We start from the raw sequence: 16,890 nt of genomic DNA, 5'->3' as shown, positions 1-16,890 counted from the left end.
CAGAAATCAGAGGTGAGCCGAGACCCGGATCTGGTACGCTGTCGAGAGAAGAGGGCCCGCGCGCTCCAGCGGCTCAAACAGCAAGGCCACCGCAATCGGGCCGAGGCAGAAGGAACAGACATAGCGGCTGAGTACGACCGCTGCAAGAAGAAGGCTCACAGCCTATCCCAGAAATTGAAGATCCGGAGGCTTCGGCGAGCCATCAGGGAATTTCACAGTTCCGTGCATGTCGAGGAGATCGAAAGGCAGCTGAAAGGCATCAAGCCGCCAGACGTGATCGTGCCACCTACTATTCAATATGACCTTCCTGAGAGGGCCCGCCTGGCGCGGCTTCTCGCACGCGCCGCGGATTCCAAGAACATGGACGAATTGCAGGACATTCGGACAGAACTTGTGAGCACAATTGCTCAGCTCTGCACACGGAGGGAGAGTCTTTGTCGGGACCATGCGCAGCGGGGTCGCAAAGCAGAGGCGCCTTTGCCGGATCCAGATCCTCCTCGGAATCTTGGCCCACAACCCATACCACCAAAACAAAGCACTTTTGCATGCTGTCCCTTCTGCCGATGGGCCGATGACAGCGTGGGTAGCTACCAACGGACGAAGCTTTGGCGCATCGACAGCTTGGCGAGACATTTGCGCCTGCAGCATCTGAGACTGCGGCGCATGCCGTTAAAGTGTCCATTTGGTGGCTGCTCGGAGTCCTACACAACCTGGACCAGTTTCGCAACCACGCAGCACACCGGCATGAATTACATCTCCCGCCATCTGTACTGTCCAAGTAGATCAAAATCATACTTGTTCGGTCTCGCAGGTGTGTCTGTCGCATGACGACCGCCATGCTCGACCACGCAATCATGGGAATGGGAACTTGAAAGCATGGCTCCAGATTGCAGCACTGAAAGGCACCGTTCCAACGTATGAAACGAGGCTTGGGAAGGCTTGTCATCGAGGGGTCCGCGTGTCGGAAACCTATACGTTATGTGGTACACCCGAGTACCTGGCTCCAGAGGTCATCCTTAATAAAGGACACACCACAGCCGTGGACTGGTGGGCTTTGGGGATCCTGATATACGAGTTCCTGACCGGCTATCCTCCGTTTTGGCATCAGAACCCTGCGGAGATATATAATCAGCATGTGGCCCCCTAGAACGCTTAACATTTAATCCCCCATTTACTAACCCCCCTGTTGATCGCAGAATTGTCCAAAAGCCAGTCAACTTCCCACAAGAGCCGGCAATCTCGCCCGAGGCGCAGGACATCATCCGGTCTCTCTGCAACGCGGATAGGTCCCACAGGCTGGGCAACGTGAGCGGCGGTGTAAAGACGCTTAAGGATCACCCCTTTTTCCGGGGCGTGAACTGGGATGACGTCTTCAACCGGCGACACAAGGGCCCCATCATTCCACCCATCAGGTCCCCCGGTGATGCGCAGTGCTTCGATGTGTACCCGGAAGAGGACGCTGCCCGTGATGAGTATACCGACGACTTGAGGCAGAAGTATGACGGGTACTTCCAGGATTTCTAAAGGATGTCTGCCGGAATCGGGGAGTTGTGAGGGTTCACGCAACGTTCTCGCACATGACAGCAATACAATCGTACTGTGCATTGATAGTCACACCCTCGCTGGTTTACTTTGGCGCGTTGCTGCCCGCCCCGGCAACGGAGTTCAATCCTGGGTGGAAGAGGTGGCGGATCTGCAACTCTCAAGCTACCTGCAAGGATAGATTGTATCTTTTATACGTCGCACAATCGATTTCAGCCAGGATTTGGTTTCCTAAAATGTGAGGATTGCAACCGAAATTCTGAAGCATGCGCTCTCTTGTTTGATATTGTACTCTTTGGGCAATCGTCCATCATTCAAAGACAGCTGGAAGGCGAGACAATAGATTGGGGCTTTCAGCACCCCAACCAGCCAAGGAGAAAGCAGGTCCAAGGAAGATCGGCTGTGGCCCATGAAAGGCTGGAGATCAAATGCGACATCGAGGCCTATCTGAAGTATCATACGTTACCTCAGACTGCACAAAGACTGGTTCTATTGACTAATAGATATTGATCCTTCTACATGAGTTATTTTAAGGCACACTGCTGCACATGGAATGTTGCTATTCCTGGAATCGAGAAATTGGTTTAATATAAACCGGCCGGGTGTCAAAAACCTACTTAATGGGATGTTACGAAGCCATGTCTGCCTCCTGTTGTAACACAGGCCACCGTTCGGTCCACTTCACAGACATGCGGCAGTCTAGGGTCCACAAGAGGATCAAGCCATCGTTCAGTCAGTCAATGACTTCCCAGCCCCTCGGGGTTGATGACGCCAACAGAGGTGGCGAAGTAATCGTTCCGGAAGAAGAGGTTGGCCTCGACCAAACGATGCCGGCTGACCTCAGACAACTTTAGAACATTAAGCAGAAATGGCTCAGCGTGAAGGGCCAGGGCATTGGGGGTACATCGTCAGGGACTTCCTAGGGCCTGACGAGGCCAACGCCCTCAGCCAGGACAGGAAGGCAAAACTCAAGGCGAAGTTGCAGATGAAAATCCACAGGGGCGTCTTGAAATGCGGCATCTAGCCAGCGAGCAACATAAATATACAACCATCGCAGACCACCATAAAACACTATCTACCAGTGCGTAGGACTTTTAGGATATTAACCAGCTGTGCTCTTGAACAGAACGCCGCACTACTAAGGCCTATGGGAGGTGGGAGGAAAGTCGGCACAACGAAAGCTTAGGTTTGTTGGTGGAAGAGCTTGAGGATGACGGCCACTCCCCGGCATACGAGAGGAAGAGCATAAAGGTCGAGGCTGAGCTTGTCAGGTTAGGCGCGGGACAGAAGCGGCGTAAGCCATCCCAGGCTCGCAGGATGCGTGTCCGCGTCTCAGCGCGTCACCACGCCGTCGAGGCCACGCACAACAACTCGTCTTCTGTCTACCGCCCCACACCACATCACCACCAGGGGCGCGTTCCAGCTGTAAATGACCAGCCGCCTGGGCTCTTCCAGTATGCCGACCAAGAATACGGGCGGCAGCAGCAGCACCACCTGCACGTCAAGACAAGTATGGAAAATGGTTATGATTCTTCCAAAACATTGACGTAAGCGCAAAACCTTGAGCAGGCTCTCCGCATTGTCTGCTATTTACAGTATTCTATCGTGATCTCAGAATGACAAAAATGACCCTCCGCACTCTCACGCTTACTTTTCACTTGATCTATGCACCATTTGAGGCAGGCGTCTGAATGGCACCCCGGTGTGGTCTCGGACGTACCACTTCGTCCTCATAAACCACTTGAATTATCCAAAATGCTCCTCTATCGGCTGAAGGTCTGTTGAGTACAGCGGGAGAAAGAGACGCTGCACGCCCGCAGCAGAACACATCTCCTTGACTTTTCAATCCCTGTGAAAGATCGCATTGTTCAACACCAGGATGGACCCAGCTGGGGAAACTTCCCGCAATGACGAAGGAGCTGCTGAATGGAGTCCTCAAATATAGCATGATCAGCCGAACACCAAAGGTGCGCGCCGCTCGGCCCGCACTAAAGGTCGAGAACGACCAGACTCGTCGGCAACAGAAATTACAGTCAGTAGTCCTGTCTCTACAAGCACGATTCGGGGTCGGAAGAGACCTCGTGAATCTGTGGATAAGGTGGATACGGCAGCCAAGCGCACTCGGGGGAGAAGTCCGGCCGTGATCGTGAGTGAACCTTTCCTACTCTACCTTCACATCTGTTTTAAATGCCTAATACGCTTCGCAGATCAGACCGTCCACAGGAACATCCACAGGCACGCCTGCGTAATCACCAAGAAAGCCCACATAGAGTTCATGAAGGAGGAGACCTCGCTCCGGAATGGCCCAGCCGGCGGGCTCATGCTATCGCCGCGCGTCTTTGAGGGATACGTTGGTCGCTTTTGGGACGTGTTAGGCACCCGTGACTACATGCGCGCACGCTTCAACTTTGTCGACAGAATTCTAAGCAATTTCCCTCACCATCAAGTCGCAGTGCAGACTGCCCTTGACCACCTTATGGACATGTTGCGACTCAACCGTAGGGACAGTATGGGCCTGCGAGATATGGTGCCCTCGCTGATGCTTCGCCTCGGGCGCAACCAGGATGCTTACGATTTCGTCAAGTGGTGGGCGGTGTTCCCTGGTCGTTATGACTGGAGCGATATGGCGCTGCCTTATCTAGATACGAAGGACGTGGATGTTCTCGAAAATCCTTCGTGGTGGGCGGGCGGATATCTAAACTTCAGTCATGCGGCTGCTGTGATATTGATCAAGTTGCGCTTCCTGTCGAATCTACGTGATTTGCAGAATACGGCACGGGCTTTTCAGGCATCTACTCTACCATGCCAAGTTGTAAACCAAGTGCGTGGGAACTTGTTGGATGACAGTCTTCTGGTGGGGCGTCAGGATCTTGCCGCCGCTGACACGGTGACCCTTGCTGCAATGATCGAGAGGGTAAGGAAGCAAGTCTGGGAATTGTACCTTGCTGTGGAGGAGGCAAACATGCATTTTTGGGGTCGTCTGATTAGTATGCAGGATGATGGCGATGGCTTGCAGAAGCCGGAGTCCTACTTCCGTGGGTCACCGGAGGAGGCGGACTTAATAGCGCTGCGTAACTATGCGGCGTGGGAAGAAACACCCAAGGCGCTTGATGAAATAGACGCTGTCTGGCTTCTACATTTGGACATGGTGGCAGCTGCGCACGAAGACGCTTCCCCCGATGAAGAGGACGATTTTTTTGACGACGAAGAAGGAGGAGTGGTCTATGATTTCTCTTATGATTGAAGCCGGGCCTCATTGTCCGACCAGCTGCTGCAATTTCATGGTATCTGGCCAGCTTATTTGGCCAGAAATCATTAACTCATCACGCGTCATCATACCTTACACGCTTAAACACCAGCAACTTTGGCCTCTTCCCTAAGTATACAAAGTCAGGCCATCAATTTATGCTTGCGTTGACGGGCACTTGAATCACTAAACTCGATGCTCCTAACTGCGCCATTCTTCAACAATGGGTCAAACTATACTTCAAACGCCATCATCCCTCCAATCGCCGCTGATAGGATTCAGGTCAGCTCTTCTACAACTCCGTCTACTATGCCTTGGACGATGTCGACCGTAACTCGAACGGTCGTGTCACTGTTGGTTAACCACGACGCTCACATCTATTTAGCCCAGCGTGCGTAGCATCTTCTGTACTATCCGAGGAGTTGTGCTCGATCTTTTGAATTCCTGGTACATGAGACTTGCTATCTTTGGGCTTGCTGGCGTTCCTGCCAGCCTGCGTTGCTCAGGCACCTGAGTCTATGTGCGGAATTGCTTTTATTGTACTCTAGATTCAATGTAAAAGGAGCAGCCTATATAATTTAAAGCTAGTTAACATCCAAGGGCTGAATAATATATCCTTAAGCTATCTCTGTAGAGTGGGCTATGTAAATTTATAGTGATTTCATCATACCATGAAAAGATTTCATGGTATAAGGTAAGGACTGGGGCTTTGGATGAAAGCAGTCTACGTATTATCTCTTTATTTCGATTAAATTTCTTGTAGTTGAATCCTAGTTTTGACAAATTGTGAATCGTGTAACTTAAAGCACCCGAATCTGCGGTCGAGGGCGGGGTAGTATAACACAAAGGGCACTGTTCGTCCATCCTCTCCAGCCGGCTTGACCTGAGCTTTGGGAGCAACCCCAGGGCGAGACCATGAGATCACATGGTCACAAGGTGTTTCTCTATAGCCTACTGACCAGCTATCCGATGGCGGCGCTATGGTACGAGCCTGACCTTGATGGAAGGGGCAGTACGGTCACCTTTCTGGTCCTGCACAGTGGCCCTCTCAGATCGCTGTGCTCCAGAAAGGGCGAGAGGCTGCTGATGGACGGCCTATACGGACAAGATCTGAATCTGGACTCATTCAAAAGCGTGATGCTCGTGGCACGTGGTGCTGGGATCGTGGGTGTTCTCTCTATCGCCCGGACCCTCTGGGAATGTCGACACGATAACGTGCTCCGCAGGGTGAACATCTTCTGGAGTTTGGATAGGAACTCGCAAGGCGAGTGGGCGTCTGAATATATGAAGGCTTTGCAAGAGCTAGACGCCGGTAATGTGAGCACACTGTTTTCCCTAGCTATGGTCACCGTGCTGATATCTGAAGGAACTTTTTGTGGTGTGGTGCGTGTACCCACCCACCCAGAAGGGGACGCCGGTATTTAGGGAAATAAGCCATTGGATATGTTTTGAGGAGGATGACCACTACCCTTTGCTGGAATGTATGATCGATGCTACTTCGGGGAAGAGTATGGTGGTAGGCAGGTCTCCCCCTCCTGGGAGCTGGCCCCGGCTGACAATCATTATAGCCTGCGGCGAACCCGAGTTCTCCGCCCACGTCCGCAACGCTGGTATCGATCGTAGGGCGGACCGGCCTATTGATATTGCCGTCTCTTCCGAATAGCCCGCCCACTCAATAAGATACAGCCGCCTCGCATACAACTTACAAGTTCCTTCATAGCGTCAACAAGGAACTGGCCACCCTGGTTACATCAAATGAGCTTCGACTTGCACAAAATCCCACAGCGCAGCTACACCACCCTCGTCTCCAGACCCTTCGATTTCAACAACATGGTGGGTCTTCATGTCGGCGGCCATGCACATCTGAGACCACCAATCGATCGACAAAAGCAGATATCCTCCATCTGGATGCCTTCTTACGTTGAAAGCCTCCCACGCCTTATGTTCTATAGTCGAGGCTCTGAAGCCTCCTTGATTATCACGTCCAAGGTAGACGCCCGAACTTGTTTCACGAAAACCAAGCCATTTGCCCGTCTTCTCCGTGCAGGCCCAATGCCAACCGCAGACCGCCAGATCTGCAATCCTCTTCAGCACCAAACGGCCATGCTCTCGCGCCAGAACCCTATCTGACGCCCGATTTCTGATCATGAACGTCCGGCCGGGCCAAGGGACACTTTCTATGCCTTGCTCCACCGAGAACTGGCCTTCAAGCCCCGGACCAGGTACGGTATCAGTCGTATGTGTAGGCGTACCGAGAGGGGTATGGTCATGGCTTTGTTGGGACTCGGTGTCGCGCTCGATCATTGCCGTGGACGTAACTCGTGTCATCGAGCTGAGAAAGTTTCCAAGTTTCAAATAAAACTGCGCACTAGATGAGTACCTACGCGTACGTCGTATAAGTGGGGTTGATGAGGAACGCGCGAAACGAGGATCTCGCGAAAGTTTGAAGGTGAGGGGCCGGTGTCTGACGGAAGGAAACCCACTCAGGAGTGGAGATCGTCTTAGGCAGCCAGCGGGGCCCATAAGCCCCGCTAAGGGAATTGAAGCCTCAGGCATCTAGGCTCGATAAACTATATATGGCGCGAGTCTAGCATTTGTATTCAGGGAAGATCCTGGGACCTCAAGGATCCTTTAGACCCCTTAGAGATTATCGTTGAAATACCACAAGCCCTACACACACACTAGCCCTTGTAACAGCCGGGGAGAAAGTGCGGGGCTTCTGGCTGGAACTGTTGCTCCACTCAATCCAGAGCTGTACTGTATGTATATAGCCTCTACCTGATACGGCGCACTGCGTCAGCCACAACCAGCCGTGGAACTAGCCCGTGCTGAGAATATTTCAACACTGACATCTGGACACTGATTTCGGTCTCTACAGTATGTAATGGATAGTGAGTCGTTTAAAGACTTAAATACCCAGCTGCTGCATCATTATGGCAGCTACTTGGAGCCAAATAATGCATTATAGCACTGATTGAACAAGAATGTGTAAAATCCATTTTCGGCATAACATAACCAATAACCACTCCTAATAACAAATTTTTAGAAACAATTGGATAAAATTTATTCATCCACTTTTCCTCTTGGACTAAAATGAATAAAAGGAAATTGAAGAAAAATCAGCTGTGCTGGTAAGACTGCAGGCATTGCCTATACATTCCCTTCCCCTTTTAAGTTCAATTGAATGTTTCCATGATTTCCCTTTTCCAGGTGTCCAATGAGGGCTTCGCGTTCGTATCAATCTTGCCTTGCGTGGCGTGGTTCCACGTCCGCTCATCAACACCTTGTATCTCTTATTATGCCGGACCTTTGTCCAGTTAAGGTGTAGGGAGATGGTATCCAGGCGGGCAGACTGCCACAAGGCCAGAGCTGGAGTCCGGGTTGTGACCTTGTGGGGCCAGGTCGGCTGGATATCATGTGCTCTCTGACGCGAGGCGGCTGATGATGTTGACTCTCCGCCAAATGTCTCCCCGTCTCCAATCGAATCGAAATTGTCCTCCCTGAAGACAGACCTGTCTCGGGTTGGCTACGAGCTGCTTGAATCTGGCTGGCCTCCTTCCGAACCGTGATTTCGGACATGCTCAAAGTCATGATCGGAGCGCGGGGTGTTTGGGTTCGTTGTGGTCCCGGAGCAGATGGGAACCGTCGCCAAGCTCGCCAAGCAGTCAGCCATAATGATAACGTCAGATCTATGAACCTTGTGGTGTCAGTACAGGATGACCACTGCGAGGAAGAGAAAATGCCCCTGAGCAATAGCTCAGAATCCCGCCCGCCCAGGCTTTTTACCGCAGACAGAGCAGCCTTGACTCTCAAATCTTCGGAGAAGTGAGAGGGGGGGGGGCGCACGGGAGTGAAAGTGATGGTAACAACGGTCGTGAGGGTTGGATGGTGATGATCGATGGTGCCAGCCGCGCGTGAAGGGGTCGAGGGGAAGCAAAGGCACTGGACTCATGTAACGATGATCACTCAACCGACTCTCATCTTCCAAGTTCGATAATTCTTATTATTGCGATGGTGGTGGTAATGGACAGGGTTGTAGTCGGAAATAAAGGAGAGTGAGAAGCTCGGCCTTTCTGAGGAGTTGGGTGGCTGGCAAATGCGCGGATCTGATTGGTAGTTACTGTGCCCCCCCCCCACCAAAACATGATGCACCTTCAGGGGATAAACGTTGGTCGATATTCCGTTTCGTGAGCGTTTCTGGGCCCACCCGTCGCTATGCCCAAATCCTGTTTTGAGGCAGCAACCCCTTGCTCGACTTTGTGCCACCTTTTCCATGGATCGACAAGTAAAGTGCGCGACCGACATCAACGCTACAGGTTCCTGCCACGGCCGATAAAAAACGCTGGGTATTGGCCCGTACGACCGTAGCAGCAGCGCAGTTGGCGCACAACGATCGGTCCATCATTCCCCGCGCTCGGGGCAAACTCCGCACAGTCCAGATGATACGATACGCGTCCCGTTCCTGATAGCTTTCCTTGCATCTTAGGGACGTCCATCCGCCATGGCAGATCGACCTCGGTCAAAGATTATCGAAGACAATCCGATCGGGAACGGTCTTGACGCCCTCCACGCTTCGTTCAATTCGGTCTGCGAAAACAGGAGGATCCCGTGCACTCCGGACGCGCTTGGTCAGCTTGACCAAAAAGGTATGGCAATCCAGGTTCACTGTGGTGTGCTCCTCTGACCAGTTTACAGATTTACAAAATCTCACCCTCGATCTTCTCTCCGCCCTGCGAAACATCCCCGCCATCCGTCTCCTACCCTCGAAGACAGGTCGTGGCACCCTTCGAAGCGACCTTCTCCGGCTCGAGCTCTCACTCGACTCCGGCGACTTCGACCTCGACCGTATCAAGCCGCTCCTCAAGTCAGCCATCAGCAATACTCTAGACGATGCACACATTTGGGATGAAGCCTACCGAGTCGTCACCGAATCCACCCCGCCCCCCCAGCCGGTAGCCTCTTCCCTTCAACAAACCCCTTGGCTGCACAAAACGAGCAGCTTCGCAAATTCATTGGAATACCGTCAAGATGTGGACAGGGTCCTCAAGTTGGAACTTGGCCCGCTCTATGTCGGGCTTCCTGAGTTCCGCACAATATACTTTGGACGCGTGGCAGGTCTGGAGACAGCATCCGAGGCCGTCTTCAAAAAGTGCACGGATGGCAGCCCACCCACTCTTCAGTGAAGGGTGGAGCGGATGGCCGAAAGATGCGAATCAAGATGAGGTGTTGAGCTGGTTTGCGGACCTGTGCGAAAAGCTGGCGGCATTCGCAAAAGACTACAGGTCGGACCCGGCCGACCGACGCAGGCCTGTAGCACAGCCGAACAAGCCAATTCATGGTTCCACAGGGGAACGCAAACTTGACGTCGGCTTTGTGGACGACCCCAAGGCTGAAAAAGACTCCCGATGCCACTGGTCGCAAATACTTGTTCCGGGCGAGTTGAAGAGCAATCCATTGGCCGACAAAGCGTCAAAGGCATGGCTTGATCTTGGGACATACGCGAGGGAAGTCCTCGCTGCTCAAGATACTCGTCGCTTCGTCTTGGGCTTTACTCTTTGTGGTTCTCTAATGAGGATATGGGAGTTTGATAGATTAGGGGGTATCGCATCCGAGCATTTCGACGTCAATGAAGATGGACTGCAGTTTGTGTTCACGATCCTCGGGTTTCTCTGGATGAGCGAGGAGGAGCTTGGCTTCGATCCGACAATCATGACGGCGAATGACAAGCGATTCATCGAGATCCAGCGGGATGGTACAACAGAGCGCCTCATCATCGACAAGGTGATGCAACGCGCACGTTGCATAGCTGGCCGGGCTACGACTTGCTGGAAAGCCCATCGCGAAGGACAGCCACAGACACCTCTTGTCATCAAAGACTCGTGGCAGTACCCAGAACGCGATGAGGAAGGCGAATTGTTACGCGAGGCAACTAGTCAAGGCGTTATCAACGTGGCCCGATACTACTACCACGAGACTGTCCAGGTACACAGCACGGATGACGATATTCGAGGCAACGTTCGTGGAGGACTAGATGTCAGCACAGCTACGAACTACCGGCCGGGACGTTCGATGCCGCCCCCAAGTGCAATCGCGTCTGAAGCTTCACGAAGAGCTCGCAGCAGTAGCCGCGCTGCCGGCAAGAAGCGATCATCCAGCCAAATTGGCGCTCATCTGCCTCCCTGTAAGCGATCCTGTTCGTCATCTCCAACGAAGGCTGGTCGCGACGCACCATCGAATCGGGTGCATCGCCGTGTCATTCTCCATGACTATGGAGAGCCAATCTACAAGGCAAGCTCCCGATCGGCTCTCCTCACAGCGTTCGAGGGCTGTATTCAAGGACACGAATCATTGCGCAAGGCTGGTTTCCTACACAGGGACATCTCGATTAATAATCTGATGGTCAACGAGGACGACGACAACCTTTCCTGGCCTGCATTCTTGATTGACCTGGACCTCGCCATCAGAGAGCGGCGAAGTGGCGCCTCTGGGGCAAGAGGCAAGACCGGCACGAGGGCGTTCATGGCTATCGGGGTGCTTCTAGGCGAGCAGCATTCATTCATGCACGATCTCGAGTCATTCTTTTGGGTCCTGTTCTGGATATGCGTCCACTATGACGGGCCAAATAAGCCTAGGGTCATTCCTGAGTTTGACCAATGGAATTACATTAGCATGGAATTGTTAGCAAAGGAGAAGAAGGGACAAGTATCTGATGAAGGGGACTTTATCAGATCCGCAGAAGAGAATTTTACCTTATACTACCAGCCACTAGTACCCTGGATTAACAGACTACGGAAAGTAGTGTTTCCGAATGGTGGGAGGTGGAAAAGAGAGGACGAAGGATTGTATACTCGAATGATGGAGATCATTGGCGAAGCCCGAAAGGATCCGATGGTGTCCGCGGAGAGGTAGCCTCGCAGTTTAGTGTAATCGGCTGAGAGTGCAGCAGCTCCGTTCCTCCCACTAGCCCAGCAATGCGGTGCACGCGACCAGGATGCCGAACACCCAGCGAGATTGAGGTCGCCGATGGCCAGGTTTCGGGCTCTTCGCGCCTACTCACGGTAAACCGGTCTGGCTGGCTGATCTCACCACAGTTCAGCGTCAGCCAGATCCCAGCTTTCAAAGTGCAGGCTAAACGGGCATCCCAAGTACACCGACATTCTGCAGGTCCCAATGGGTCCTCAAATAGGAAACATTTGAATTGTTTTCATCGCTTTACACCTCTTGTATGTGTGTGCAACAGTCTGAGTTCTACTATACACTCTCCAACCAAGAACCTGACTCTGGATGGAATCAACAACCGCTTAGGGCAAGAGCCTCGCTCTGCGGAGGCCATGGTCCACTCGCAAACGGCTATGGCCAGTCCTAGCCGTACAAGAAGGCATTCAAGGAAGAGAGACAGGAGCGGTGAAAATTTCATGAAAAGATGGCGCACCCTTGTCAAAACTTTAACAAAGCTTCACTACGACTACGGAACCGAACTCCACGCTGACTGCCTCATAGTGTAGCTTAGCAGCGTCTGTGAGCGCTTTGTCAGGGGCGGCAATGTGGTGGCTCTCTGCCAACGGCGGCGCAACCAAAATGATGTCGAGATGCGTCTTGCAAATCACATCCAATATCGCAACGGGGACGTGGCGCGCCGCGAGCGAGGCGTGGACATTCTTCGGGAGGAGGAGGCCCGACTGAAGCGGCCGGCCGATGGCGGCAGTATCTTGCATCTTTGTCTCGGAGAAGTTGAGGTACTGGGCTGTTTGGTGCAGCTGGTCCTCGTTGATGAAAGGCATGGGTCGCTGCTGATGGTCGTGCATGACGACGAGCTGCTTTAGCGCGCGCGTGAGCCCTACGAAGATGCTGTTAGGACACCGATCATCTGGCAGGTCACTGCCCAAGAACTTGAAGTAGCCAGCGTCGGCGCCATAGACAATGACAAGTTCGCGCTCATTGCCCTTGAATTGGTGGAACGTCGACACACAGATCTTGCCAGCGATGACGTGCTCGTCAAGCGAGACCTCATCCGATATGGACACGGCGACGGGCAGGCCGTAGAAGCCCGACAGTTGGTTGGTCAGCATGGAAAGCGGCACGTTGGCGCGGATCGAGGGTGCGAGGATGGCGGTGCACGCGGGCCCGTACTGCCGGATCAAGGGGACGAGCTGCCGCGTGATGGTCTTGATATCAAAGATGTCGCCATGCATGTACAGCGGCTTTGGTCCATGGTGCGTGCCCGTGATGTATTTATCGCCGCCTAGGAAGACTTTGTTGGCGAAGGCCGATGTTTCGTGGCTGAGGCGGAAGCTCTGGCTCAGCGGCAGTTGCGTCCAGGGTTATGGCGAGAGTGTGGCGAGGATGGAGGGCGCAAGGCTGAGGAAGCGGCCGTCGGCGCCCTTGAAGTCATAGATGGCCTGCCTCTCGTCGCCCAGCGCAACTATACGGGGCATCCTGCCCCATGCGGCACGAGTCACGGACGAGATAAATGTGCAAGCCAACCAGAACAGATTGTCGGTGCAATCCTGCAGCTCGTCCAGGATGATGATCTCATAGGGCTCGCCGGTCCAGACGGGTGGGGCGGCTTGCTTCCTGAAAGCGAGCAGGGCCGAGTCGTTGTGCACGACGGTGGAGAAGAGGCGTCCGGCCATGCCGTGGAAGGTGTAGACGTCGCAGGCCGGGTGGTCCCCTAGGCGACGAGTTGTCTCGAGCTGTAGGCGCTTGGAGTAGGTGATGACGGCTATGGGCCGGTTCGGGTTGGCGGCGACGATCAGCTCGGCTGTGGCGGTCTTACCTGCGCCGGGGCGTGCCGATACGACGACATTTTGGATTCGAGACAGTCTTACAATCGCCTGCTGCTCTGCTGAAGGGACGCGTGGGCTGCGTGCAGGTGCAGGTGCAGTTGCAGGTGCAGGTGGCCTTCCACCATGATCATAGCTCAGTTCTTTTGCTATCGAACACAGGATGCAAGTGGAGTAGACACGTCCTTGCGACAGACGACGATTCAAACAGATACCGAGACCTTCAGATATTGCTGCAATATCATTGGTTACCGGCTGTCCGTCACGCTAGAAAAGTCCAGTCCAGCACAGTTGCACGCCGTTCTGCACTGCCAATTGGCTGGTTTTCGTGGCCCGCATCGCATGTTGTTCATGTGAGCACCTCTGCGCTCTGGGCGTACTGTAGGCTATCTCTGTGTTACTGCTGTAGTGCTAAGATGTTCATGCTGTCATTACGCAGCTTGACTGTACATGGAGTTCGTGCATGCGCACTTGACGACCTCGCACTACTCTGCATTGGAGATAAACTACAGACTTACCTGCATTATCAATACGCCAAGTCCATTTCGTCGCTAAGAGCTGTGTCAAGGCAGCGAGCGCATCTTGAGCCTCACATCTTGATTTTCCTAATGCTGTTGCACGTTTTGGTCTGATAATGCAGTTTTTCGTAACGTACCGAACAAACCTGCCCAAAGCTTGGGGGTTCCACTTCCCGGTTTGCCGTTTCTTGGACCCAACAACGATAGGATGGCCTCATATATGTCTACCTGTTGGCCATGCAGAGTGTTGAAACTCGACTATCCCATACTGGGCGTTTCCTTTTCGGTGTAGCCGAGGATCTGCAGTCCACGCTCGCCATCACCAACAACACAACTGACCACAAGGTCTAGACCAGTCGTCCGTCAGGATCTATTTTAGAAGTCCTGCTCCTATCTTGCAACTTTGTCGATGGTGCCATCGCTGCGGCTCATTTCCTCAGCTTGGACTAGTCATTGCAACTCTGCTATGTTGACAAGGGAATGTTTCCATCATCAATCCAATCTATCACTTGCTTGGGAAGTACAGTACAGTAGTGCAGTGATCGTATCACAGAATTTGGGTTTCGAACCGCGGCTGCTGCGGGTGTGACAATTGCAACGTAAAACTTTGCGGCTCAGATACCTTCCGGTGAGCAAGCCAAATACTTCACAACGAGCTGACCTTCTCTCGTTGTCACGAGCCGATGATTGAATTACGACGACTTCAATACTTTAGAGAATCGGCTGGAGCTTTTCGCGTTCTCGTGTCTCCGTGGGTAATTCCGTCATGCATTGCGAGAAATTCACCGAGGTGCACCAAAATGGTGTTCTTACCCTTCTCTTCGACTGCGGCGCGAGAATCGCTTTCCAGGTCTGCGGTTCAGAGCTGCCGTCAGCCTGGAAATGGGACGTGAGCGATCCTATATCGCCTGCTTCCTACCAACTCTGCGGCAACAGCCCACCACCTTGTCCTCACAAAAAATACTTCTTTGAGCGCTTTCCGAAATGGTGCATCAAACACGAGGGAAGTCCTGACAGACCACGTTGGCTCCTGATGAAAACGCTCTTGAACCGAACTGATTTCTGTTCACCTATGCGCCGTTTCGCAATAGAAATAAAACAACCAGAAGGTGGCTCTAGCGATGTGGAAACGAGCTCCCCATCAACGAGCGCAACCAATAATTCCACGCCAGGGCGCAGTGCGCCAGGCGACGACAGCCAGTCTCTGGTACCGTCTTATGACGAGTTCGCACTACAATCGCTCCCACCACTGAGCAACAGCTACTCTCACGTAGCGGGACTCGACAATTCGATGTTTTCTTCCTATATCATACCGTCATCAAGTCAACCGACGAGAGCATTGCCGGGGGGTCAACTCACACCCGAGACATTGGACTCTGCCTGGCAGCGGCCATTGAGGCCCAATGTAGGGTACGACGATTCCACTCAATACACCAACTATGATCCGTTCGTAGCAAGTCTGGGCCCAAGCGCATTCACTTTCCAAACTGCAGAACAGCAGACGACGCCTGCCTCGGATCATATGGCCAATAAAGAGGCGCAAGATGGAGCAGTGCTCCCTGCGCAACACAAAAATGTTACAAAACAGCGCATAAGGCAGCGCACAAGGGGACTCCGCAGAGTGCTAGAAAAGGCAACTGAATCTGGAGCCAGCAAGGCGACAAAACCTGCAAGTATTCCCGACACGATTCGATATACTCGCTGACCAGCATCTCACCAGACACGTCCACGACCCCTAAAGCCTCGATTGAATGCTGAAGCAGTTTGAAAGTCCCAGAAGAATAGATCCCTTAAGCTCGCAGCAGTAAGAAGTCGTACTGGGTTATCCTTCCCTTTCCTTGTATGCTATCAGAGAAAATCACGGCGGCGAAATTGCACGCTTTTCAAAGTTGCAGATTGTTATGAGTTTTTGTTTCGGCTTGCATTTCCGTCATTTGATTAATATGCTTCGTTCTGCGGCTGGGTCTCGATTTCTTTCTCCGCAATCATTATTGAACCATCGATCTTCGCGCAAATTTGGTTGCACAGCATGCCACACGAATACAGACTATTGAAGGCTGCACGCACGTCTTGCCTTCTCATCCCCTAGTTGGCACTGTCCAATAGGCCCTTGGCCACCATTTTCGTATTCAATGAGCACTTCTTGACAGAGTAGACCCCTGTATTTCCTGAAAATGTGGACAGAAGCGACACTATGGATAAGGATGGAAGAGAAATATGTCAGAGAGCACATCTCTTGTTGCGCATGTTGTGGTCTTCCAAACGAGACTGGAGGTTGAAAGACTGGCTGACCGGGGCGAAAGTCACCATTCACGCCAACACACTGGCTAAAGGCTCAATTTGGCTCAATGTAGATCAAAAGAGAGCCACATATTATATCAGCCATGTGCCCAGTGTTTTTGTCTTGTTCTATATTTAAACTGATTCCACTTGCCAGAGCGACTGTGGTGTTGGCATGCGACCGCCACACCAGTTCTCCACGATATTTGACAGAATTAAAAGCGTCTTCCTGTATCTAGTTCTCGTTCGTTTCAATAACTTCCTGGTCCCAGACGGGCGTGTAGTTCTGGCAGATGTACCCGACCATTGCAGCTCATGAGAGCAACTTTCACATTACTCATTGCCAGTTCTGCTCGGGTTGGTGCGCCTCTTCTTGCGAGGCAACCTCTCCACACTTCCTGTTTCTCCTGCATTTTCATCCTCCTCTCCCCCCTTCGACGTCTTGCGCTTGCGTGTATCACAGTTCCCAACATCGCTTACTGGAAGGCTATTATTGGAAAGCACCGACCCGTTCTGAGAG

General features: G+C 52.7%; 7 protein-coding genes across 7 annotated transcripts; 4 read left to right on the top strand and 3 right to left on the bottom strand.

Moving 5' to 3' along the window:
- On the top strand, positions 1–1,524 carry J7T55_001745 (uncharacterized protein; the record flags this gene model as incomplete). Its single annotated transcript, XM_053136263.1, has 3 exons — positions 1–811; positions 876–1,095; positions 1,197–1,524. Coding segments are annotated over 3 exons (1,359 nt in total), but the record flags the coding sequence as incomplete, so codon positions are not given.
- A 707-nt stretch (positions 1,525–2,231) lies between these two features.
- On the top strand, positions 2,232–4,786 carry J7T55_001744 (uncharacterized protein; the record flags this gene model as incomplete). The annotated part of the gene is made up of 6 exons (XM_053136261.1): positions 2,232–2,351; positions 2,397–2,442; positions 2,669–3,089; positions 3,488–3,574; positions 3,654–3,688; positions 3,750–4,786. The coding sequence occupies 6 exons, from the start codon at positions 2,232–2,234 to the stop codon at positions 4,784–4,786; spliced, it is 1,746 nt and encodes a 581-aa protein (XP_052986152.1).
- Positions 4,787–5,704: 918 nt separating this feature from the next.
- On the top strand, positions 5,705–6,452 carry J7T55_001743 (uncharacterized protein; the record flags this gene model as incomplete). The annotated part of the gene is made up of 3 exons (XM_053136260.1): positions 5,705–6,106; positions 6,156–6,297; positions 6,358–6,452. 3 exons carry the CDS (start codon positions 5,705–5,707, stop codon positions 6,450–6,452), a joined length of 639 nt encoding a protein of 212 aa, XP_052986151.1.
- Positions 6,453–6,535: 83 nt separating this feature from the next.
- Positions 6,536–7,093, bottom strand: J7T55_001742 (uncharacterized protein; the record flags this gene model as incomplete). Its single annotated transcript, XM_053136259.1, has 1 exon — positions 6,536–7,093. One exon carries the CDS (start codon positions 7,091–7,093, stop codon positions 6,536–6,538), a length of 558 nt encoding a protein of 185 aa, XP_052986150.1.
- Positions 7,094–9,290: 2,197 nt separating this feature from the next.
- J7T55_001741 (uncharacterized protein) lies at positions 9,291–12,197 on the top strand (the record flags this gene model as incomplete). Its single annotated transcript, XM_053136258.1, has 5 exons — positions 9,291–9,435; positions 9,485–9,904; positions 9,975–11,433; positions 11,796–11,934; positions 12,156–12,197. The coding sequence occupies 5 exons, from the start codon at positions 9,291–9,293 to the stop codon at positions 12,195–12,197; spliced, it is 2,205 nt and encodes a 734-aa protein (XP_052986149.1).
- Positions 12,198–12,234: 37 nt separating this feature from the next.
- On the bottom strand, positions 12,235–12,981 carry J7T55_001740 (p-loop containing nucleoside triphosphate hydrolase protein; the record flags this gene model as incomplete). The annotated part of the gene is made up of 1 exon (XM_053136257.1): positions 12,235–12,981. The coding sequence occupies one exon, from the start codon at positions 12,979–12,981 to the stop codon at positions 12,235–12,237; it is 747 nt and encodes a 248-aa protein (XP_052986148.1).
- A 129-nt stretch (positions 12,982–13,110) lies between these two features.
- Positions 13,111–13,734, bottom strand: J7T55_001739 (p-loop containing nucleoside triphosphate hydrolase protein; the record flags this gene model as incomplete). The annotated part of the gene is made up of 1 exon (XM_053136256.1): positions 13,111–13,734. One exon carries the CDS (start codon positions 13,732–13,734, stop codon positions 13,111–13,113), a length of 624 nt encoding a protein of 207 aa, XP_052986147.1.
- Between the last annotated feature and the right edge of the window lie 3,156 nt (positions 13,735–16,890).

The sequence above is a fragment of the Diaporthe amygdali genome (genome assembly GCF_026229845.1).
Source record: "Diaporthe amygdali strain CAA958 chromosome Unknown NODE_80_length_16890_cov_82_198656, whole genome shotgun sequence".
Taxonomy (NCBI): Eukaryota; Fungi; Ascomycota; class Sordariomycetes; order Diaporthales; family Diaporthaceae; genus Diaporthe; species Diaporthe amygdali.
This window is presented reverse-complemented; position numbering and strand designations above follow the sequence as displayed.